The 20,650-nt window shown below is 45.1% G+C and overlaps 1 protein-coding gene across 7 annotated transcripts in view; it reads left to right on the top strand.

Moving 5' to 3' along the window:
* Nucleotides 1–2,170: 2,170 nt before the first annotated feature.
* The window catches only part of LOC113174283 (serine/threonine-protein kinase BRSK2-like), a 94,183-nt gene continuing 75,703 nt past the window's right edge, over nt 2,171–20,650 (top strand). For 3 of the 7 annotated variants that reach the window (XM_026378146.2, XM_026378148.2, XM_026378149.2), the window contains exon 1: nt 2,172–2,551. In XM_026378146.2, the coding sequence (XP_026233931.1) occupies nt 2,458–2,551 (94 nt within the window). In that variant the 5' untranslated portion in view covers nt 2,172–2,457. Of the gene's footprint in view, nt 2,552–20,650 lie in introns of all 7 variants that reach the window. The other 4 variants (XM_026378150.2, XM_026378147.2, XM_026378151.2 and 1 more) reach the window with 2 other exon arrangements.

Consider the following 20,650-nt stretch of genomic DNA (forward strand, 5'->3'; position numbering starts at 1 on the left):
GACACAGCAGGATCATGTTGTTCATCAGTGTTTTCTTAGAGTCCACGCTAAAGCCTCAGCAGCCTTTTAATCCCAGACCTGTTTCTACTGAAGGGAAAATGATGTGGGATATGGAACAAACCTAATGTAACGGGTGTGGGTTCTCATGGGTTAAAACATCTAAAAACGAGTCACAGGAGACTCAGGAGACTCCACTGCAACTGGAAACTGGACCCAAGACCGAGGAGGCAGCGTTCTGTTGCCCCGACAGAGAACAGCTCGTGGCAGCTTCGCTCAGTGGAGGAATACGAAGTCGTTCATTTAAGAAAAACTGTGATTGACAGTATCGTTCATATTGAACCCATGTTCAGGTGCGAAGGACAAACCAGGGCAGTCGGTGTGATGAAACCTCGGGTCCTGGTTTCATGTGGATGCTACTTTGACACATTTTATTAGCATTACTTCAGAAGTACTGAGACTTCTCCCCGGTCTCCTCGGAGTTTCTGATTAGAGCAGATTATTCCACATGGAGGTGATTAGAACGCTGCAGTTTTCAGCCTGCAGCTGTCAAACAGCCTCACAGCCACCGGGGGATCAGACAGCAAACCAGTCAGAGAGGAAAGTCAGGATTGATCTGTGAGGGGGGGTCCTCGCCTCCTCCTGCATCGCTGACAGAGGATGAGGTGGGAGGGGGCTGTTACATTAATTAACAGGAAGTCATTAGGGGGAAAGCTGTCCCATGGCGACCAGGTTCGATGTGGTAGAGTGGAGCCCCCCCTTTGTCTTTGTTAGGGATTTGACATGAGGCTGTGAGTGGGTTGGGGGGGTGGCTAAGGAGGAGGGAGGCAGGGGGAGGAGGAGGAGGAGGAGGGGTGGGGGTGAAGGGGTCCATCTGCCACTGAGCTGCGGGGTCAAAAGGCTTTTGTTGTGAAGGAGTGATGGGACAGATAGATGGTCGTTGTCACCAACTGCAGATTTAATCAAGTGAAAGTGTCCCAGCGTGTCCACCCCCACCCCCACCCCCGACACACCTGACAAATAATCATTCTTACCTTTAATAACTGACTGTTAGGAACTACAAGAGCAGACATATTGACGATGAAGGTGATCCATCGATTATCAATTTATAGTATTATTAAAGCATCCTGGGTCAGACTTTTATTTTGAAGTCTGTCACCTCGACCCGAATTCAATCACCAATCTCCTGCCATGCAAGCTCTGTGCGCATGCGTGTTCTCTAATTAAAGCAGGTGCATCAAGCTGGAAACATAGCGGAAGTTTGACGGAGTGGACTTTCAAAATAAAACCAGTCAGCATGTGTTCGCTCATCTACAGTAATTATAACGTGTGTAAACGTGTGAATAGTAATAATCACAATGACAAGTTAGAGTTAGAGAAATACTACAGTAGTCTAGTTGCAAAGGTCTGTTGGTGAAGATTCTCAGTCAGTGGAAGTTGAGTCCTGAACTTCTATCTTGTTAATTAATGAATTAATAGTAGTAGTAGATGCATCAGTCTGTGGACAGATTTATCCTCCAGGTTGGTTTCACTTCACACCTGTCCTGATGTCTGCCTCTCAGAGAAGGTGTTGGGATGTTGGATGGATTGAAATGTAGCACTGTGCATTGATGAAATGTGAAAGTTTCATACTATTGTATGCAAATGAAATGTAAATGTAAGAAGATTGCTATAAGTATACACACAAATGATAAATAATCAGGAACGTAATTGTTATTAATAATAATAATAATAATGATGATAATGATGTACTTTATTTTTCCCCTTGAGGAAATTGTTATTAAATCTTCATGTGTTAAAAAATGATTTGCTACTTCACTTCTCTCTTTACTACTAGGATTTCTTTATATTACGCAGTGGGCAGCTGAATATCAACTTTAGGTTATATAAACCACATAACAGTGGTGCTGTTATGTACATTTTCTATTAAAAGAAATATTAACTCATCAGGTAGATCACTGGCACGTTATGAGAGTAGTTTGTTAAAACAGTTTTAAAGTCACGATCATCATCCGTTCGTCGCAAACTACAAAGATCAGTTTTTATGTTTATTTTCTTTTGAAAGGGAGCACCGGATGTGTCGGCTCAGGTGCACGGTGTGCTGACGGCGGGAGACGGGCGGCAGCAGCAGGAGCTGTCCCATCAGCAGATCACACCCAACGGGCTGCAGCTCACCGCGCCTCCGGCACCAGCACCATGACACCCAGGTTCAAACCCGCAGTCTGAGCCGCACTGAGGACGAGACGGGCGGAGGCCAGGACGTGGAGACATACGCGAGCACACGCACGCACGCACGCACGCGCGGGAGACGAACATTGCAGCGAGCAGCAGGCGAACTGACGGGAACGCCGACCGAGGCGAACTCACTGCGCCGCGGATTTGCGCTTTTCGCTCCAGACACGCGTCCACTCGGACTCCCGCAGGAAGGAAGCGTCGCTCTGAGTCGTCTCACGCCTCAACATGACATCGTCGGGAAAGGACGCCAACAGCGGGCATTACGCCAACTATGTAGGACCGTACCGCCTGGAGAAGACGCTGGGCAAAGGACAGACAGGTTAGTGAAACCCCGGTGGAGGCTCCCTGATGTCGGGACTCTCCTCAGCATCGCTGACATCGAGTTTTTACGTGCGTGCTCTCAATGGGCCGATGCGGAGAAATGCGTGATAATTGCGGTGCTGCTGTCGGATGCGTTTCTGCCGAACGCAGACGGAGACGCTGCTGTCAGGGTGATGATGCTGATGGTCGTGATGATGATGCTGGCGGTGGTGGTGCGCCTTTAATCCTTGTTGTCAGGCAGAGAGGGCTCCATGATCATGGGCCCTTGTGATTTTTATCGACTCTGATTCCGTTCTAGCGTCCATCTGTGACACGGGCCGCTGTGCTGAGGCTGCTCTCTGCAGGAGAGGCTCAGTCCGGTTAACACACACACACACACACACACACACTGTACTGTATACCTACAGATATACTGCAGCTGCATCACACGTTTCTCCACATCTGCTCCAGTGGTGCAGTGAGCTGAGTCCAGTTGGACTTTCTGGATGGTTTCATAATCCTGATGTCACAGCATGAAATCACCAGGTTGATCTTTGGGACTGCTGAACTGAGAAGAAAGGAGCCCAGAGAGTCATCTCCTGATGTGTGTTCAGGTTTGACTGGGGCTGCAGTTACATTTCATTACACTCTGCAGGAAGATGTTTGTAATCGTCCATAAGTAGCAGGGACAGTAGTGGATTACTGCATCTGTTGAGGTGTTGAAGTTGATCCTGGGTGGAGTCTGACGGAGAGAATAATTCCTACATTAATGAATCCCATGAAAAACTACAGTGACTGATATGAATCTGTTGTGATGTAACGGTAATTAGTGCCGTAACCACCCCTCCGTTCCCAGTGTCTCCTGGACGCCGTGATAAAGTGAATGCAGTCAAACTGTCCTGCAGAACATCGTCCTCCTTGCGGTAACGTTAGGAAGGCGTTAAACCAACTGTGGGCTCATTTTGCAGTTTGCGTTTCTGTCTCTCAGCTCACTTTGGTTTGTCTCTGTGGTCGGTGGTTTGTCTCTGTGGTCTGTGGTTTGTCTCTGTGGTCGGTGGTTTGTCTCTGTGGTCGGTGGTTTGTCTCTGTGGTCTGTGGTTTGTCTCTGTGGTCGGTGGTTTGTCTCTGTGGTCTGTGGTTTGTCTCTGTGGTCTGTGGTTTGTCTCTGTGGTCGGTGGTTTGTCTCTGTGGTCGGTGGTTTGTCTCTGTGGTCGGTGGTTTGTCTCTGTGGTCTGTGGTTTGTCTCTGTGGTCGGTGGTTTGTCTCTGTGGTCGGTGGTTTGTCTCTGTGGTCGGTGGTTTGTCTCTGTGGTCGGTGGTTTGTCTCTGTGGTCGGTGGTTTGTCTCTGTGGTCGGTGGTTTGTCTCTGTGGTCTGTGGTTTGTCTCTGTGGTCGGTGGTTTGTCTCTGTGGTCGGTGGTTTGTCTCTGTGGTCGGTGGTTTGTCTCTGTGGTCGGTGGTTTGTCTCTGTGGTCGGTGGTTTGTCTCTGTGGTCGGTGGTTTGTCTCTGTGGTCGGTGGTTTGTCTCTGTGGTCGGTGGTTTGTCTCTGTGGTCGGTGGTTTGTCTCTGTGGTCGGTGGTTTGTCTCTGTGGTCTGTGGTTTGTCTCTGTGGTCGGTGGTTTGTCTCTGTAGTCGGTGGTTTGTCTCTGTGGTCTGTGGTTTGTCTCTGTGGTCGGTGGTTTGTCTCTGTGGTCGGTGGTTTGTCTCTGTGGTCTGTGGTTTGTCTCTGTGGTCGGTGGTTTGTCTCTGTGGTCGGTGGTTTGTCTCTGTGGTCTGTGGTTTGTCTCTGTGGTCGGTGGTTTGTCTCTGTGGTCGGTGGTTTGTCTCTGTGGTCGGTGGTTTGTCTCTGTGGTCGGTGGTTTGTCTCTGTGGTCGGTGGTTTGTCTCTGTGGTCGGTGGTTTGTCTCTGTGGTCGGTGGTTTGTCTCTGTGGTCGGTGGTTTGTCTCTGTGGTCGGTGGTTTGTCTCTGTGGTCGGTGGTTTGTCTCTGTGGTCGGTGGTTTGTCTCTGTGGTCGGTGGTTTGTCTCTGTGGTCGGTGGTTTGTCTCTGTGGTCGGTGGTTTGTCTCTGTGGTCGGTGGTTTGTCTCTGTGGTCTGTGGTTTGTCTCTGTGGTCGGTGGTTTGTCTCTGTGGTCGGTGGTTTGTCTCTGTGGTCGGTGGTTTGTCTCTGTGGTCGGTGGTTTGTCTCTGTGGTCGGTGGTTTGTCTCTGCAGTCTGTGGTACACGGTTCCCCACCATCTGAAATGAAGGAGGCTTCCTCCAGCTCCGGCAGGTAGAAGCTATCTGCTGATTCGCTGAATAATTCATAACCAACCAATTAGCAGGTGGTTAAAGTTGGATTGTAATAGCCTGTATTGCTGGTGCATTAATCACACACGACTTCTATTAAGCAAATGGACTGAGGCTGCGTTAGCGTGCGTTTGACTCAGATCATTTGCTTTGTTCTATAACAGGATTGATTAAAGGAAGTGAATCTGAGCAGGACTAAAGGTCATCACACTGTTTCCACTCCGTCACTCTGCTTTGCCTGTAGGATAACAGAGATTCCTCCACGGCTCCTGTGCCAACCCGTCACATCCGTCCCTCCCTTTGTGGCTGTGCTGCTGCTGCTGTTCCAGAAAAGTCTGGAAAGTTCAACTGGAGCGATGCTTCAAACGATAACTGCAAGAGGAAAGCTCAGAGCCAGGGCTGGAAGATTTCCAACAGGACATAAAGATAAAGCTGTGCACTGACCGTGAACTAGATCAGGTTTTAGCCCTCGACTCTTCACCTCTCTGAACAGATCCATTGGTCAGACTGGACGGAACAGTCGGTGTCGTCCAAGTGTCAACATGAAACATGCATTCAGCTTTTTAATTAGCTTTGAGCACTTTGGTTGGATTAGGGACGGTCAGGGTCATGTTCAGGACAGAAGTGAGCTGCTGCACGAGGGGTGAATATGGAATGAATGAAAGGATCTGTAGTGGATTCAACTGAGTAGATTTTTAGGATTCATGACTCTGAGTGTGGACGACCTGCTGTAAAATAACCAGGTGTTGATGTCACGTTGTCTGGGTTCAACTCGTCATCATCTGTAGGTTTCCTTTAGGTTTCTCCAACTGTGAATGAGATGTCGCCCAGTGTTTACAGTGTGTTCCCCACAGTTGGCACTAGCTGTTCCCCCATCAGGAGGATTCAGCGTGTTGAATCCATGGTCCCTGTCGGTGGGAGAGACCACTCTGATTGGCTGAGAAACAGACATGCAGCAGGTTATCAGACACACCTCGACTAGAAAACTCTGCCTTCTTCATGGTTTGTAAATCTGCACCACCGCCACCTGCTGCTATGGAGACTTATTTCAGGCCCAGACTGTATGTTGTTGACACTTTTTGGACCAGATGAAGGTGACGTGAGGAGACGCAACAGTCAGCCTCCGTCGTCTTTATCATTTCTAGTTCTTTCCCTGATGTGTCTCTGTCTTGTGTTTGCACATATGCTTGGAGCATAGAGTAGTAGAAATGTCCTGACACCACTGATGTTCTCTGTGTTCTCGACCCGGTGAGTGTTTGTGCAGCGTGTGAATGTGGTTAAGTGCATATGCATGTAGAGACGGAGGAGCCGTGTTCAGAGCTGTGTGTTGATGTGGGGAGGCAGCTGAAGACTGTTACGGATTGAAGGCTGCGGTGCTGAGCTGGCAGACAGGGAAACCCGTATATCATTAACCCTCCTCCACAAGGGTAGAGCCCACGCTCTTTGTTACTGTATGTGTGAAACACAGGGAACCTCTGTGGGAGTGGACCACTGGAGCTTGTTCCTGGGTTGTCCGACATGAATCTAATGATTTAGATGCAGTTCGCTCAGCACTGATGTAACACAGGTTTACTATTGTGCCTATTGTGGCTGTATTTAATCTTTTTACTACTGTCATCCAATAACATGAGAAATCACAACATTTAGTTTATTAATACTTTACTGAGTTTTTCATTGAACAAAAGCCGACAAAGTAAAATCATTTAATCACCAATTAAAAAAAGCAAAGTAATAAACAGAGTGAAGTGGTGAATGTCTGTTTGAACATCTCTGTTTTATTATGAGGCTGCAGTTGGAACAAAGCGTGCGTGGTGTGTGTGGTGGCCGGAGCTGTGCTGACTCTGAACAATTAGCCCAGTCAGGCTGTTTTCGTGTATGTGTATGTGTGAGGACGGGGGGGTTGAAGAACTCCTCTTTTCCACTGGTTTCCCAGGCTCCGTGCAGCGCTCATTTTCTGTTGTGTTGGCCGGCTAGCGGGGACGGTTGTCATGGTTTCATCTCTTCTCATGTGACAATAGCCACTGTTTTCCTTCTCGGTGAACGCCGTGAGCCTGCAGCCTTTTCTCTCCTCTGTCTGTTTTCACTTCTCAGCCTCTCAGATCTGCCCTCTGGACGCACGTTGTGGGGAACCCGTGTCACACTGCTGCTCTATGATCAGTGTGTATATCTGTCAACCATCCAGTTGTGTTTCACTGTAATATCTTATTAGGAGTTTAAAAAGTCTGTTATTGAGGACAGTGATTGGTTGATAGGCCGGGCTCACAACATAAACACATTTTTAATAATAAGGTTCAGTTGTAGAGTTTTAAATTAAAGACAGTCATTTAAAACTAATATAAATGGCTCCTTTAAAAAAGAAATTCTCCTGCCAGATAAACACTCACTGAAAGGTTCAACACGACTAAAGCAGCATCTTAATATGAACATTTAGTCATTGATCAGACGCTTTTATCCAAAGCGACATACAAGGTTCAACGGCAGGCTAAGCCTAAGGTAGGTCACAGCTAGGATTCTCACCTCAGTCTCCCACATTGAGACTCCAGCAGCATCTGACAATAGTCACAACAGGTATGTAGCAGTCCCCAAAATCAACAGCATCGGGTCACATTATTGGAGCAAAGGGGGGCTGCCGAGCTAGAGACATGGAGTATGTGACTTATGAAAACCGTGACTGTAAGAACAAATAGGACAGTTTTACCACATGCTGCTCGTGCTGCTACATGTCAAAACGTCCTGCTTTGTGTGTGTGTCGGTGGGAGAGTCAAAGGGTCAATTACAAGCAAAACTGTAAAGTGCTTTGGGATAATAACTGTGTGTCTGTGTGTGTGGACCAAAGTGAACATGTTACAGTGCACAGGAATCACTCTGACATAATCCCCAACTGTGAGCACATCGACAGCGGGAAGATGATGACATCATTCATTTTTATTTGTCTGTAACCTCTAATAGCTGTGAGTGTGTGTGTGTGTGTGTGTCTCCCTGTTGTGTTATAATGAAAGTGTCATGTTATTGACGTGAAACATCCTAAAGACTATAAAGTCCCTCGGCCCCACTACAGAAGCGTGTGTGTGTGTGTGTGTGTGGGTGTGTGGTGCGGGGAGTGGAGGCAGCAGGGAGAGCCCCTGCACAGATGGCTGCCTTTAGGTGGCTGAAATACAGCTTCATTATCAGCAGGTTGCAGGTGGTAACGCTCCCATCACTCTCTCTGCGTTTCTATGCATATGTATACCCCCGTGTGTGTGTGAGTGGATTCACAAGGAAGATTTTTGTGGGTTTGTGTCATTTGCTGCATTAAATGTAAAACAACACACAACATATTTATGACCCATCATTTGCATACAGGGAGAACAAGACATCAGAAACACGAAACCAGCGACGCGACTCAATGGATTCTGCACAAACGTTACCAGAAACATATTGTCTGTCCGAATGATGAGATGGAAAAATATGCAGCTTCGCTTTCATGAATTTGTTCCAGTAACTACAGACAGAACTTTTCTAGAAAAGTGTCACACTGTTAAACTCCGAGCACAAGCAGAAGGACTATATTGTGCATTGTTCAGAGTTTGATTGTTTCCATGTCAGCCGGTCCAGCCCCGCCGCACTAGCTCTTGGATTCTATGGATTCACTTCACTACTGTTGTTCTCCGTCTCTTCTCTCTTCTCTCTGTCATTAGTTCTTTGTTGCTCTCGGCTTTTTCAGGCCTTAACAGCAGACTCTCTTTGCTTTATATCCTTTTTTATCTTCTTTGGAAGTTGCTGTTCCACGGTGCCACACGGGGCATCATCTCAAGCAACATTCAGAAAGGGGTGGGGGGGAGGTGGGGGCTCTGCCTGTAGACATGAGTCTGGTGGGAGGGGGATAATCAAAATTATGGCTAGTGTCAAACACACCCCCTCCCCTGCCTTTCCTATACAGTACATCCTTTTGGCTTGTTCTCTCGCTCGCCTCCCCAGCTGAGGGTTCAGTTACCATGGAAACCGGAGGAATGCTCTCCTCTGTGGCTGGTTGGAGGTTCGCTCGCTCAGGATCTCCACAGCCCCACTGCTCAGCCCTGAGGGGGGGAGGGGGGTGTTTTGTCTGAGCCATTAAACAATGAGTGAGAAGCTACCCCCCACCTCTCCTCTCTCTCTCTCTCTCTCTCTCTCTGTATCGTGCTTACGTTTTCTCACATCCCCCTCTTCTCTTTTCCGCTTTCTCTGAGGTTGTCAGGCTGAAGCTCGGGACTCTCTGAATCCCTGCCGCTTGAATGAGTCATTATTGGGAGGCAGCACGATTTTTATCTTTGGAGCCCGGCTGAACTCTCTGTCTGCCAGATTAGCCACAGCTTCTCATACAGCACACACTCAGCCTCAGATACTGCCTCATAAACAGACGACAGAAGAAGAAGTCAAGAGATGAGAAACAAAGGTTTAACGGAACAGTAAAGTCTGTTTGTGGAAGAATCCTGGAAATAATGCTGCGATCAGCTGTGAAGAGGCTTTACTCTACTCGTATTTCTTTCTATTAAGTTAATGTTTGTTTCCACAGTGCAGCGCAGGGAGAGATGTATTAAGAGCATATAGCGACTAATAGATGCTGCTTTTAGAAGCAAATTAATGATGCGAGAAAAGAGAGGAGAAACAATTTTCAGATCAGATTAAAAAATGTCTGTTGCTGTTGGTGTGATTCAATTAGCTGGAGCCGTGCTTTTCTCTATCTCACACACACTTACTCACATATTGATGCAGTTCTTGTTGCCGGCTCGCCTTGAGCTCACACACACTGAGTGTTAGTTGAGACTGCTGTCATTGTGCCTGTGGCTGTCAGTCATTAACACGTCCCAGTACAAGTCAGGAGGCCGATGAAATATTCAGGTTGTGGGTGGAAGCTACAAGTGCAGCTGTGTGCGTGTGTGTCTGCTTGTATGGTTTTGTTTGTGCGGACCAGTTTGAGGATTAAACTCATTTAGTTGTGATTATCTGTGTAACGTGATTTTGTGTTGCCGTCTCCTACCTGAACTACTTGAACCTGTTCATTTAACTTAATCTCGTGTAGTATTAACACCATGTCTCCACGTCATCCATCCCGTCTGTAGATAGAGCAGTGATTTCTCTGTCTCTGGGGACTCCTCTGCTCTGGTCCAGCAGACTGGTGTGGTAGGTACATCTTTAGCTGGTTAGCACATGTGTGAATCAATGTCGTCCATGATGTGTTTATGTGCCACCTGCTGCCTTCATTGTGATGTGTGTGGTGTAGTTATGACGTCTGTGTGGATCAGGTTTAGAGATTCAGGTGAGAGCCACCAGGCTCTGTGAGTCTAATCATCAACATGACTGTAACACCTGTAGAGATGGAGCTGCTGAAATCAACCACATGACAGCAGGAGTGAAAAGACAGAAGCAGCAAGATTGAACTAGAACAAAGGTTCCTCTCATAATGGAGACTCAAGTTTCTCCTTTTATTGGGAGGCTTTTATTGTGAAAAACACAGGAAATGTTGTGTTTCAGTTTAACATAAGCATGAAAAGACCAGAATTAAGCCAGTGGCACTGTTAAACAGAGAAACTCCTTGTGAATGACCTTGTGAGTCATTATCCCATCTCTCTTAGTGTATTCACCTGGACTTCATTAACATGTTAGAATTTAAGGCTGTATTTGAATACTGGCTTTTTATGTGAAGTGAATATATTTGTCATGGTAGAATCAGTCGTGAGTGATGATATAATAGTAAAAATCACAACTTTCCAGTCAGCAGATGGATTTGTAAAATCGCATGATCAGCACAAAGTTCTGTGGTTGGAGAATCAGCACGAAGTCCAGCTGAGAGTGTGCTCCACAGTTAATTGACAGCTTTCACACCACATATCATTTGTACAGCTCCAAACAGCTCAGGTGTGACACCACCTGCAGGAACCGTAGTTTTCCAGCACTTCAGAGACGCTCTCTGCTGTTCCGTGGGCGGCCACCAGAATCTGCCATCTCTTCTTTAGTCCAGTCCCATATCCTGTCATGTCAGATAGCCTGACCAGAACATCTTCACAGCACAGACTAATTTAATGCCTCAATCAATAGCTGGTAATCAAACAGGAATGGGTTATGGCTCCAGATAAGCCCCTTATGGTCCCGCAGCCCTCTTCCCTCGGCCAAAAACCTAATGAAATTGAGCATAAATCCCCTTTTCTCTCTCTCGCTCTAAAACTCTTTCATCCCTTTCCAAAGCAATCTGGACTTTCCCCCTGAGTCAGCACTTAGAGCGTCCAGGAGTGAAGCAGGAAATTACCATCTGAAGAGCTGCTCTCTCGGATCCAGCCCTGTGCCCACACTCGACCCTCACTTCATTTCATAGCAATATAAAGTTTCTGGTATCTCATATTAGATAAATAACCCCCACCCCGCCTTTCCCTGCTAAACCCCTGACGAGTGCATGCTGGGACGGCAGAGAGCTTTTTGTAACACGCAATTTCTCTTCTGAATTTCACGGCAAAGAGGATGCGGTCATGGATGGAAAGTCCAGTTAGGGACAAAGCCGTAATTAAGTTTTCACAATTAGCTTGTTAGTATTACCCATGAGCACCGGGGACAGGCAGAGGCAGACAGGCTGCAGCACTGCGCTCGCTCCACCTTTTGCTGTTTCGTGTCCTTTTGCACCAGCGGGGGTGCTCACATGGCGGACCACACAGATGGTCTCAGCTCCAGAAGAACCCCTTCCTGTCCACGCAGATGGCACATCAGTGGCGGCGCGGGCAGATGAGCTGTGTCGCCTGCAGCCCGCAGCCTCACCGAAACATCTAATCATGTGGCATAATCAGATCAAGGGGGTGGGAGAGAAATGCCATTAAACTCAGTTTAGCCGTGGTGTTTGCAGGTATCGCTGCTCCCAGCATGCACGCATGTGTGTGGAGGTCATACATGACACAGTACGTCTTAATAACAGACTCGCCTTCCTTTTGTCTAATCAGTTTAGCATTATCTGAAGTGAGGGAAACATGACCGTGTGTGTGTGTGTGTGTGTGTGTGTGTGTGTGTGTGTGTGTGTGTGTGTGTGTGTGTGTCCACTGTGTTGCAGTGTTTTTAGGGCGCTCTCTGTCTCTGTAAGCTGCAGTGTGGCAGTGTGAGGACTGTGGCTGCAGTGCTGCAGTACAGCAGAGACTGGCTGCAGCCTCTCTGCAGTAAATACACACACATTTTTGTATGGCAGTCAGTGTGAGGACTCTCATTGACATAATTAATATCCTACTGTGGCGTAGACCATGTTAATCGACTCTGTTTAAAGTTTTAATTCATCACCTGCCTTACTTGAACCCTAACCGTCACAGCAAACTGCCTCACCCTAAACCAAAACCCATTTCTAACCCTTAAACCTAGTCTCAACCCCGAAACTTCTCACTGTGAGGACCGGCTATAATGTCCTCACTTTGTAAAAATGTCCTCAGTCCAATGGTTAAAAATTCATGGTGGGCCTCACAATGATAGCCATACAAACACACACACACTCATGTCTTACTGGTGTTGCCAGGGTTGTTTGAGGAAGAAAAGGGGTTTGGCTGCAATATGTTCTTGTGAAACTCTGCATCATATTTCATAGCCGTGGTTACCTCTGTGTGACCTGAGCAAGAAACTAAATGCAGTAACGCCCAGAGGTTATGATTGATAATGTTAATTAAACGATGCTAAACTATTAAATGAGAAAAGTATTTTTATCTGCTATGGGGCAACAGCTAGTGAACATGTTGTAGATGATCATGGTCCTCAGATGATGAATCCTGATGTTCAACACAGTACTAGAATCTAAACATAACACGTTTGAATATTTGATGGCGCATGTGGCTGTTAACCAGGCAGAGGACTCATCGTGAGATGTACAGACACTGCCCGTCACACACTCTAATATTTAGTTGGACCACCTTCAGCTTTGATGACAGCATGTATTCACATCATGTCAATAAGCTTCTGCAATGTCACAACATTTATTCCCGTCCAGAGTTGCATTAATTTTTCTCCAAGATTCTCGATGGGGTTTTATATATTTTTATACACACACAGTATTTGGACAGTAAAATTAGGATTGGGAATCGAAACTTTGTTCTAAATTAGAACTGAATCCAAACACTAAATTACTGCGTTCATTTGGAATCTGCTGTCATTGTTGAAACACACAACCAAAGCTGCACATGTCATCTGTTTAGGTAGGAAGTAAGATTTATGGCTCCAACAGTGTGTAAAAGATGGAACAATAAATGTTCACAAGTTCGGCTTCACTTTAGAAACGACGATAAGCTAAGTATCTGATAAACTGCAGCCTCTCTTAGGGTTTCTGTTCTTTTAAGGAGACAAAAGGAGTGTGGGTGGGGGGTGATGGTCAGGTCCCAGGACCTCCACCCCTCGTTGGACTGGCCTTAATCTGCCTCTAATCCAACCATCCATTCTGCCTGTGAGATTTGTCAGAGCTGTTTACTGTGAAGAAGAGAGAGCTCAAAGACCTTTAGTAGTGTTTGCATTAGTGTATGTTGGTTATATATATATATATATATAATATATATTTCTATTTCTTGTCCTCCTTTATCCAGGTATATATATATAGAGGTTACAGGTAATACACATTAATCATCCACCACTTCTAGTATCTGGTTATGTTGTAAAAGAAAAAAAGATCTCTGTTATGAAAATGTGGGGTTGGTAGTGGAGGAGGAGGGGGCTGACAGGGGGTCATGACCCTCATTACACCAACTGCCTGGCAGCCCAGCAGCACACTGTGTGTGTGTTATCATGGATGAACGCAGACATTCACATCGTCATCAGTAGAAACTAGGTAATAACACAGAGAGAGGTTTTAATTTATTCACTTTGGTTTAAACTGAACTCTAATGGACAAAATCAACAGTAAATGAATGAACATCTCACAATTTACTGCTCTTACATCAGTGTCAACCCTGTGAATACATGTGTTTGACCTCTCGGAGCATCTTTGGAATTTTCTTCTGGAGCATTTAATAGATTTATGTTCTAAGCAGTTCATATAAAATTAGAGATGGAAATAATCAGAGAACCTTAGTTTAAACAGCCACAATGGTCTAATGAAGGTTTAAGACTTTTATTAAAGTTAATTCAATGATCATTTGTTTTCGTAGTGATCCACAAATCTCCACAAAAAGATAAAAGTTCTTATTTCTTATGGCAGCAAAATTAGGTTTGACGTGTTATAGTCGCTGTCTTGTTGTTCATCTACCTGTGTAAGCAGGTTTCTTCAGCCTTTTAACAGTGAGCATGTGCAGGACAAGAGTATGCAGACGGTGAAGGTAACATCTGGATGGAGCGACGCCTTCACACATTTAAAACCATTCTGAACTGAAACAAACACAAAGTGGCTGTAGAGGAATAAATCTTATTTCAGTGTTCCTTTATGTTCTCCTGCTGTGACACAGATACACAAAAATCTGTGTCATGCTTCCAAAGTAAGTCCAGAGTTGATGAGTAATCTGATTACTTGTATACTGGCATTTGAAGCAGCCAGGTTACTACAAAGCACAGAAGGATTGTGTGTCATACCAGTGCGTGAACACTATTTGAAGCCTAAGTTCAGAGAACACTGGAAGCTTGCTCAAATGGGATTGTTGGGTTTTCTCTATAATTTTTTGTATAAATATTTTCTGTAAGGTCTTAAACCTTACACTGTAAAGTGCCTTGAGATAACTTCTGTTGTAAATTGGCGCTATACAAATAAAATTGAATTGAATTGAATTGGATGGTGGATTTTACAATAACACGACTTACCGCTGTTCTTCACCAGCTGAACATAAGAATCACTGTGATATGGAAAATTTACACTGTAAATATCACATATTAAGAAAAATTAAGTTTCGCTGCTGTTGAAATCCAAATCACACTCTTCCAGTAACTTACAAAAGCTTGTAGAAGCAGTATTTGTCAGTTGGTCTTTGTCGTGCAGTTCTGTAAGAAGAAGCAGGAAAGAGTGCTAATGTCTCCATCCTGGATGATTTTCAGTTGTTACCAGCTTTGTGTGCATTTTCTCGACCCAGTATTCAAACACTGAGTGGCTATCAGTCTAAGGTTTCCTATAAACATCCTCCCTCTGCAGCTGAACACACACACACACACTCTCCTCAGCTCGTCAGCTTGTTCAGTTCCACTTTGCAGCTCCTTCTCCCTCGTCCTCTGTCCTTTCATTCCTTCCTCTCCTCAGGCTGCAGGATGGGGGGGCAAACCAAATCAAGTTCTCTTGCTTGACCCTGCTGATGCAGCCTTCGTCCTTCAGGCTAAACACCCCCACAGACTCCCTCATTGCTGCTGCTGTTCAAGAAGACATTGACTACAGCGCTGCAGGGCTGCAGGGACCCTCATGTGAAATAGGCTCGACACACAGTTGGCTTTGGACAACAGACAGAAACAGTGACTCTCATATGTCAGGGACAAACTTTAGAGTGATGGATGACCGTTGCTGTGGAAACAGAAACCTCAGCATCATAAAGCTGGAAAGGCCTCAGTGAAATGGCAGTTAAAACCTAACTCATAACATCTGAATGAATCACGGTGAGAAGGATTTAATCTGATCATTGATTTGACTTGATTTGATCCAGAGCATGAGGTCTCTGGAGAACCAGAGCAATACAGAGCTGAAGACGACCACTGATCCTCACCCAGACCTCCCTCATTTGTTAGTCACGCCAAATCCTACATCTGATTGATAAATATTACTGATTGAGTAAAAGAGAGGGATTTTCCTGCGTAAAAGCTCAAAACAGCTTTTTCCAACCTGTTTGTCAGAAGATAACAATAATAACGAACTGGAAATGTTCAGTTCAATGATAATTATAACGAGCAGCAGCATCCAGCCCCAGAACCCTTTTTGGATAATGATCCATGTTGAACAACATGATGCCAAAGTTCATTTTGAATGTTACACTCCCGTTTGGTTTAGTTGGGTTTAGTGCATTTTACTTTCACATCCAGCTTTCTAAGTCAGAGATAACTCGCCGTAAAAAAGACAAAACTTTTTTGTGCATTGCTGATGTTGGCATCTATGTCGACTGGGGGCCTGAGAGAGAGTGGTTAGAGGGGGGTGGGTTTGGCAGGAGCAGGTCAGGAGAGGAGAGCTATAGCTGGAGCTAAAAATACAACCCTGCATCTCCGAGAGTCATACAGACTCTTCAGGTCTGGATTTCTGCCAGCAGAGCTCATCTCTCTCACACAAACGGGCCGGGCAGACAAAGACATGGCTTCAAGCTAAGCTGGAACCAGAGAGGCAGGTGGGCAGGGCACAGAGGAGGAAAGAGTGAAAGGGAGAGTGAGAGGGGGAGGGGCACGCATGTTTGAGGATGAATAAAAGCCAAGGGGGGAGGGGATGGAAGAGCAATGAGGAGAGAGGAGGGGGTATGAAAAGAGAGAGTGGAAAACGAATAATAAGAGTTATGGACTGATACAGAGACCTGAAGTGCAGAATCTGAAAAACAAAAGAGTGCATGAAGAGAAAAGGTGGAAAAGACCGGAGCTTTGTGATGAGCTGTGATGATACGCTGGCTGCCGTCCAAGTCTGAAAGCAGATCTATCCCATGATGTAATCGTTTGTAATTGGTCCTAGTTACTCGTTAAGGCTTGATTGGCACTGTGGCACAGCCAGTGAGACACTGGGATGTGACAATGACGCCGTACTGTCACATCCTGGTCGGTGATGGTCTGTGAGGGCCTGCATTAATGGGACCTGCTTTTTACAGTTGCAGAAACCACAGCTGGAAATGCGGATGAAAAGCATTACACACACCTCACTGGCCAAACACACGATGCTGGTTCCTGCATCCCTCCATGCCGCGGGATTCTGCAGCTGCAGAAATGCTCCATTATTGAAGAAGTAATTCACATGCTAGACAAAGGGCAGATTTTTTCATCTCAGGTGACTCTCAATGGGGTTTGGCCCCTGGTCCACTGTAAATAAATATGAACTGTGTCTTTGCAGCAGGCTGTTACACTCATCAATGATGCATTATACTGTAATAATCTCCAACATCAACTCAAAATAAGTTGGTGATGTAGTTTTAAAACAGGAAAATCTGGCAACACCTGACAACAATATTAACTACGCGTTTGTTAAGAATTAAATTGACGGTCTGCTAACCTTTAAGAAAATACTTGACATTCACTTCCATAATTTTAACAGGAACAGGCGTAGTACTCCAGCAGCTGTAGGGGGCGCTGTTTAAACAGAAGCTCCTGTAGACTGGAACAAACAACATATATGGTTGTGTAGTTTGGAGGACTTGTTTGCAGTTATTTACTGTCAGAATTAAATTCAGATTCAGAATGTGCGTCAGGACGGATAATGATGATCCTGCTCCGTGACCAGTCGCAGTATTTAATAGAATCCTGTCACTCTTGAATGGCTGTTTATTGGTGTGGGTGCTGCCCATCTGTCTTCACACTCTCTCTGCCAGCTGCTGTCTGCATTCAGCCAGAGGAGACGGCTCCTTGTGGCTCATTGATGCTCTTTGATGGGAGGTCAGACCTAATTGGACAGCGTCCTATCTGTCCACAGTATGGGTCTTAGAACGTGAAAGCCGAGCTGTGATTAAGTTGCTGCTGTTTTACACAAAGAGAGACTCTCCAAAGTCCTTGATGGCCTCAAGGGTCCTCGATTCAGAGCCTTTTTGTTTATTCTGATGATCTCTATCGTCTCAGTCAGAAACATCCAGCTCAGATAAACTACGCAGCCGTATTCCTGTCATCGTCAATGAAAATATACACAAATATTCATGTTTCTGTGTACAGTTGAGTACTTTATATTGATTTAATATATCCCCCATCAGCTGAAACCACTGAACGTTGCAAGATTTCTGTCAGTTTTGTTTGAATAATCTACAGGTACAAACCTCTTCTTCTGTTCCTTTCGGCTGTTTCCTCACAGGGGTCGACACAGCCAATCATCTGCCTCCATTTAACCCTTTCCCCTGCATCCTCTTCTCTTCATGTCCTCTCTCACTACACCATAAATCTCCTCTTTGGTCTCCTCTAGACCTCCTGCTTGGCAGCTCCAACCTCAGCATCTGTTTACTGATATGTTCACAGTCTCTTCTCTGAACAAGTCCAAACCACTATAATAAAAAACTACAATCCGATAGTTCACTCATCAGTTAAGTTATAGACAGATGAAGACTTCCGGAATATGGATTTTGTTGACAGCTTAATAATATTAAAATAAATAACTAAACTGTAATGAAAATTATAGTTTTACAGTAGTATTGGAAAATGTTCAAGGTTGGCATATTTTGGTAGAGTAACAATTCCCCATGGTTCAGTTCACACCTCAGTTATTTTGTTTTTGTTTTTATGGGTATGGGGACTTTCAAAACACAGATAATCAGTTTTCCTACACTCTCTGAATGCAGCACATCAGGCCTGCAGCTGCTCTACACACTGTTACTTTATTAATGTAAAACCTGCAGGAAGGAAAGTGCTCTGTCCTCTTCAGAGACACAATTATCAGATTTCTGCGACACTGTAGTGAATTAGCAGGCGTCATGAAGCCACTGTTAATATAAACTCCACCATGAGACCGGTCAGATGTCTACAGCAGAGTCGCAGCCAGATGGGGGGGAGTCACACTTCTGTCTTCTGAAACTACAACATGGGATTGTCGATGTTTGTGTTGTGGTTCAAGCCTTGGTTTTACAACCAGTGCCCAACAAACTCCAATCCCTCCTGTTTAAGAAGTTTGCTAAAAAAAAACTTCAGTTTCAACTTAATTTAAGATGTTTTATTTATTTATTTATTTATATATTTTTTATTTATTTAATATTTATATTTGAATTTACATTTAGTCATCAGGCTGAAGCTTTTATCCAAAGTGACTTACAAGGTAGAAGGTATCCCAGGGTCTTTTTGAAATGCAAAACAGCATCTTCAGTACGAGCCACTGGGTGTGGGACTGGTCCACAGGTAGAAGTTAAAAAGTACTAAAGCACAGACTAAGTCATTGTTGGGTTTGATCTTCTTATGGGAAATGTTGACCATACGAAACATATAATGTGTCAGCTGTGCAGATTGAAAGCCACTGTTTCAGCTCCCCGGGTTCATGTCTCTGCCATTTTAGTTCACCCAAGAACAGTCATGCTTCACCACACCTGGAGAAAGATGCAGCAAAAGACAGACGGATGGGCGTGAGAGTGATTGAAGAGGTAGGCGTCTGCACACAGCCATGGATGGAGCAGACTGATGAAGAGAGATGGTGGGTTAAAGATGGAGGAATGTCTCAGAACTCTATTTTTCAGGGGGGGCAAAGACAGAATTGCAACAGATGTGAGGATGAAACGACAACTGTGTCTGAGGGATGGGAGCTGCTGGCGTCATCATTGCTCTGTTTGAGACCTCACTGTCAGGCCTGATAAAAGACTCAGTCCAGCTCAGCCTCCAGCAGACTGACGGTGACATTCCCACAAATAGAGTCGCTGTGCAACCTATAGATTTGTCACCATGTTGGAAATATTACAGCTGGCCATTTGGAAAGTAACTAACCTGCACTTCCTTCGTTGAGAGTGGCCTGAAGCCATTTGTAACAGGAATGGTCTGTGGTGGCTGCTTGTCAGAGTTGTGTTCACTGGTCAGATCATTTGTTTTGGATCTTCTTCTTTTTCTTCTTCTTCTTCTTCTTCTTCTTCAAAATGGGAGTCACAGGTGTTGTGGCTATTGAGAGTGAGGATGTCCAACATATTCAGTGTAAACTGTTTTAAAAAATGAATTTAATGTACAGGGAAACAAATTCTGCTGAGATTGAATGAGATTCCAATGGAAGAGACCATTTTTACTACTACCTCACTTTGGAGGGTGAGGATGTAGATACTGTACCATCACTCCCATTTATGACAGCTGACCATGTCATTTCAAAACCATGTGCATTCTGCTACAGCTGCTGCAGCTTCTTTTCACCAGATGTTGAACCAGCTGCAGGGATTTGGTCCCCCTCACACATACTGGTTCATAGTTTCCCAGTTCATCTCAAATGTGTTGGAAGAGTCCAGCCAAGGATGGTGTTCACACAGTTTAGTTTAGTAGTTGTATTACCTGCGGCTCTCAACACGTGTGGCTCCATCCCTAGTTTGAGTAAGAGTGGTGTGTTTCTGAAACAGAAACATCTTCCTGGTCATCAGTGGATTTTAACCTTTCCTGTCAAACACTAATGTTGGTGTAGATTGAAGTTCATTTCTATGCTATCGTGCAAGGCTTGACGATGGAGGCTGACAGTACACACATACACACACATACACGCACATAGGATTTTTATGTCTCATTCAGCAAAGCTCAGGCTTCCCACTGTCTGCCATTCACTCTGTGTCAGAGTAAGAGGATATGGAGTTTGGCAGCGTGGCTGACACACACACAGAGGAAAATGAATCTTCTTGTTTACACTTACACACTTTTGAACCATTTATTTTTAGTGTAACAAATAATCCTGTACAGTCGACGGAACAGCTGTCACATCAACCAGATACCGAAAGGTTTATGGGTCTTCAATTGATGTAAGCTGTTTGTAGAGCTGATGGTTCTCAGAGTAATGACTTCCTGCCCACAGTGGCGTCATAAAGAGCCTCGGCCGTTTCAGCAAGTCCTCATTGAACAACGTGATTTCCAAAGATGAATTAAACTTCCTGTGCACTTTGGAAGCACAGTATAGGAATGTCACAGCTCTTTCTGCTTTGCTGATGAATCTGTTATTCTCACTAAATCAAGCAGTTTGTCGCTGTATATTTCTGTCTTACTGCACTAGTCTGACCAAATAACTTTTCACTGAAATTTGGCTGAGATTTCTCCCCCTGGAAATGACTTTATTAGATTTGAATGAGCATC

The sequence above is a fragment of the Anabas testudineus genome, chromosome 3 (assembly GCF_900324465.2).
Source record: "Anabas testudineus chromosome 3, fAnaTes1.2, whole genome shotgun sequence".
Taxonomy (NCBI): domain Eukaryota; kingdom Metazoa; phylum Chordata; class Actinopteri; order Anabantiformes; family Anabantidae; genus Anabas; species Anabas testudineus.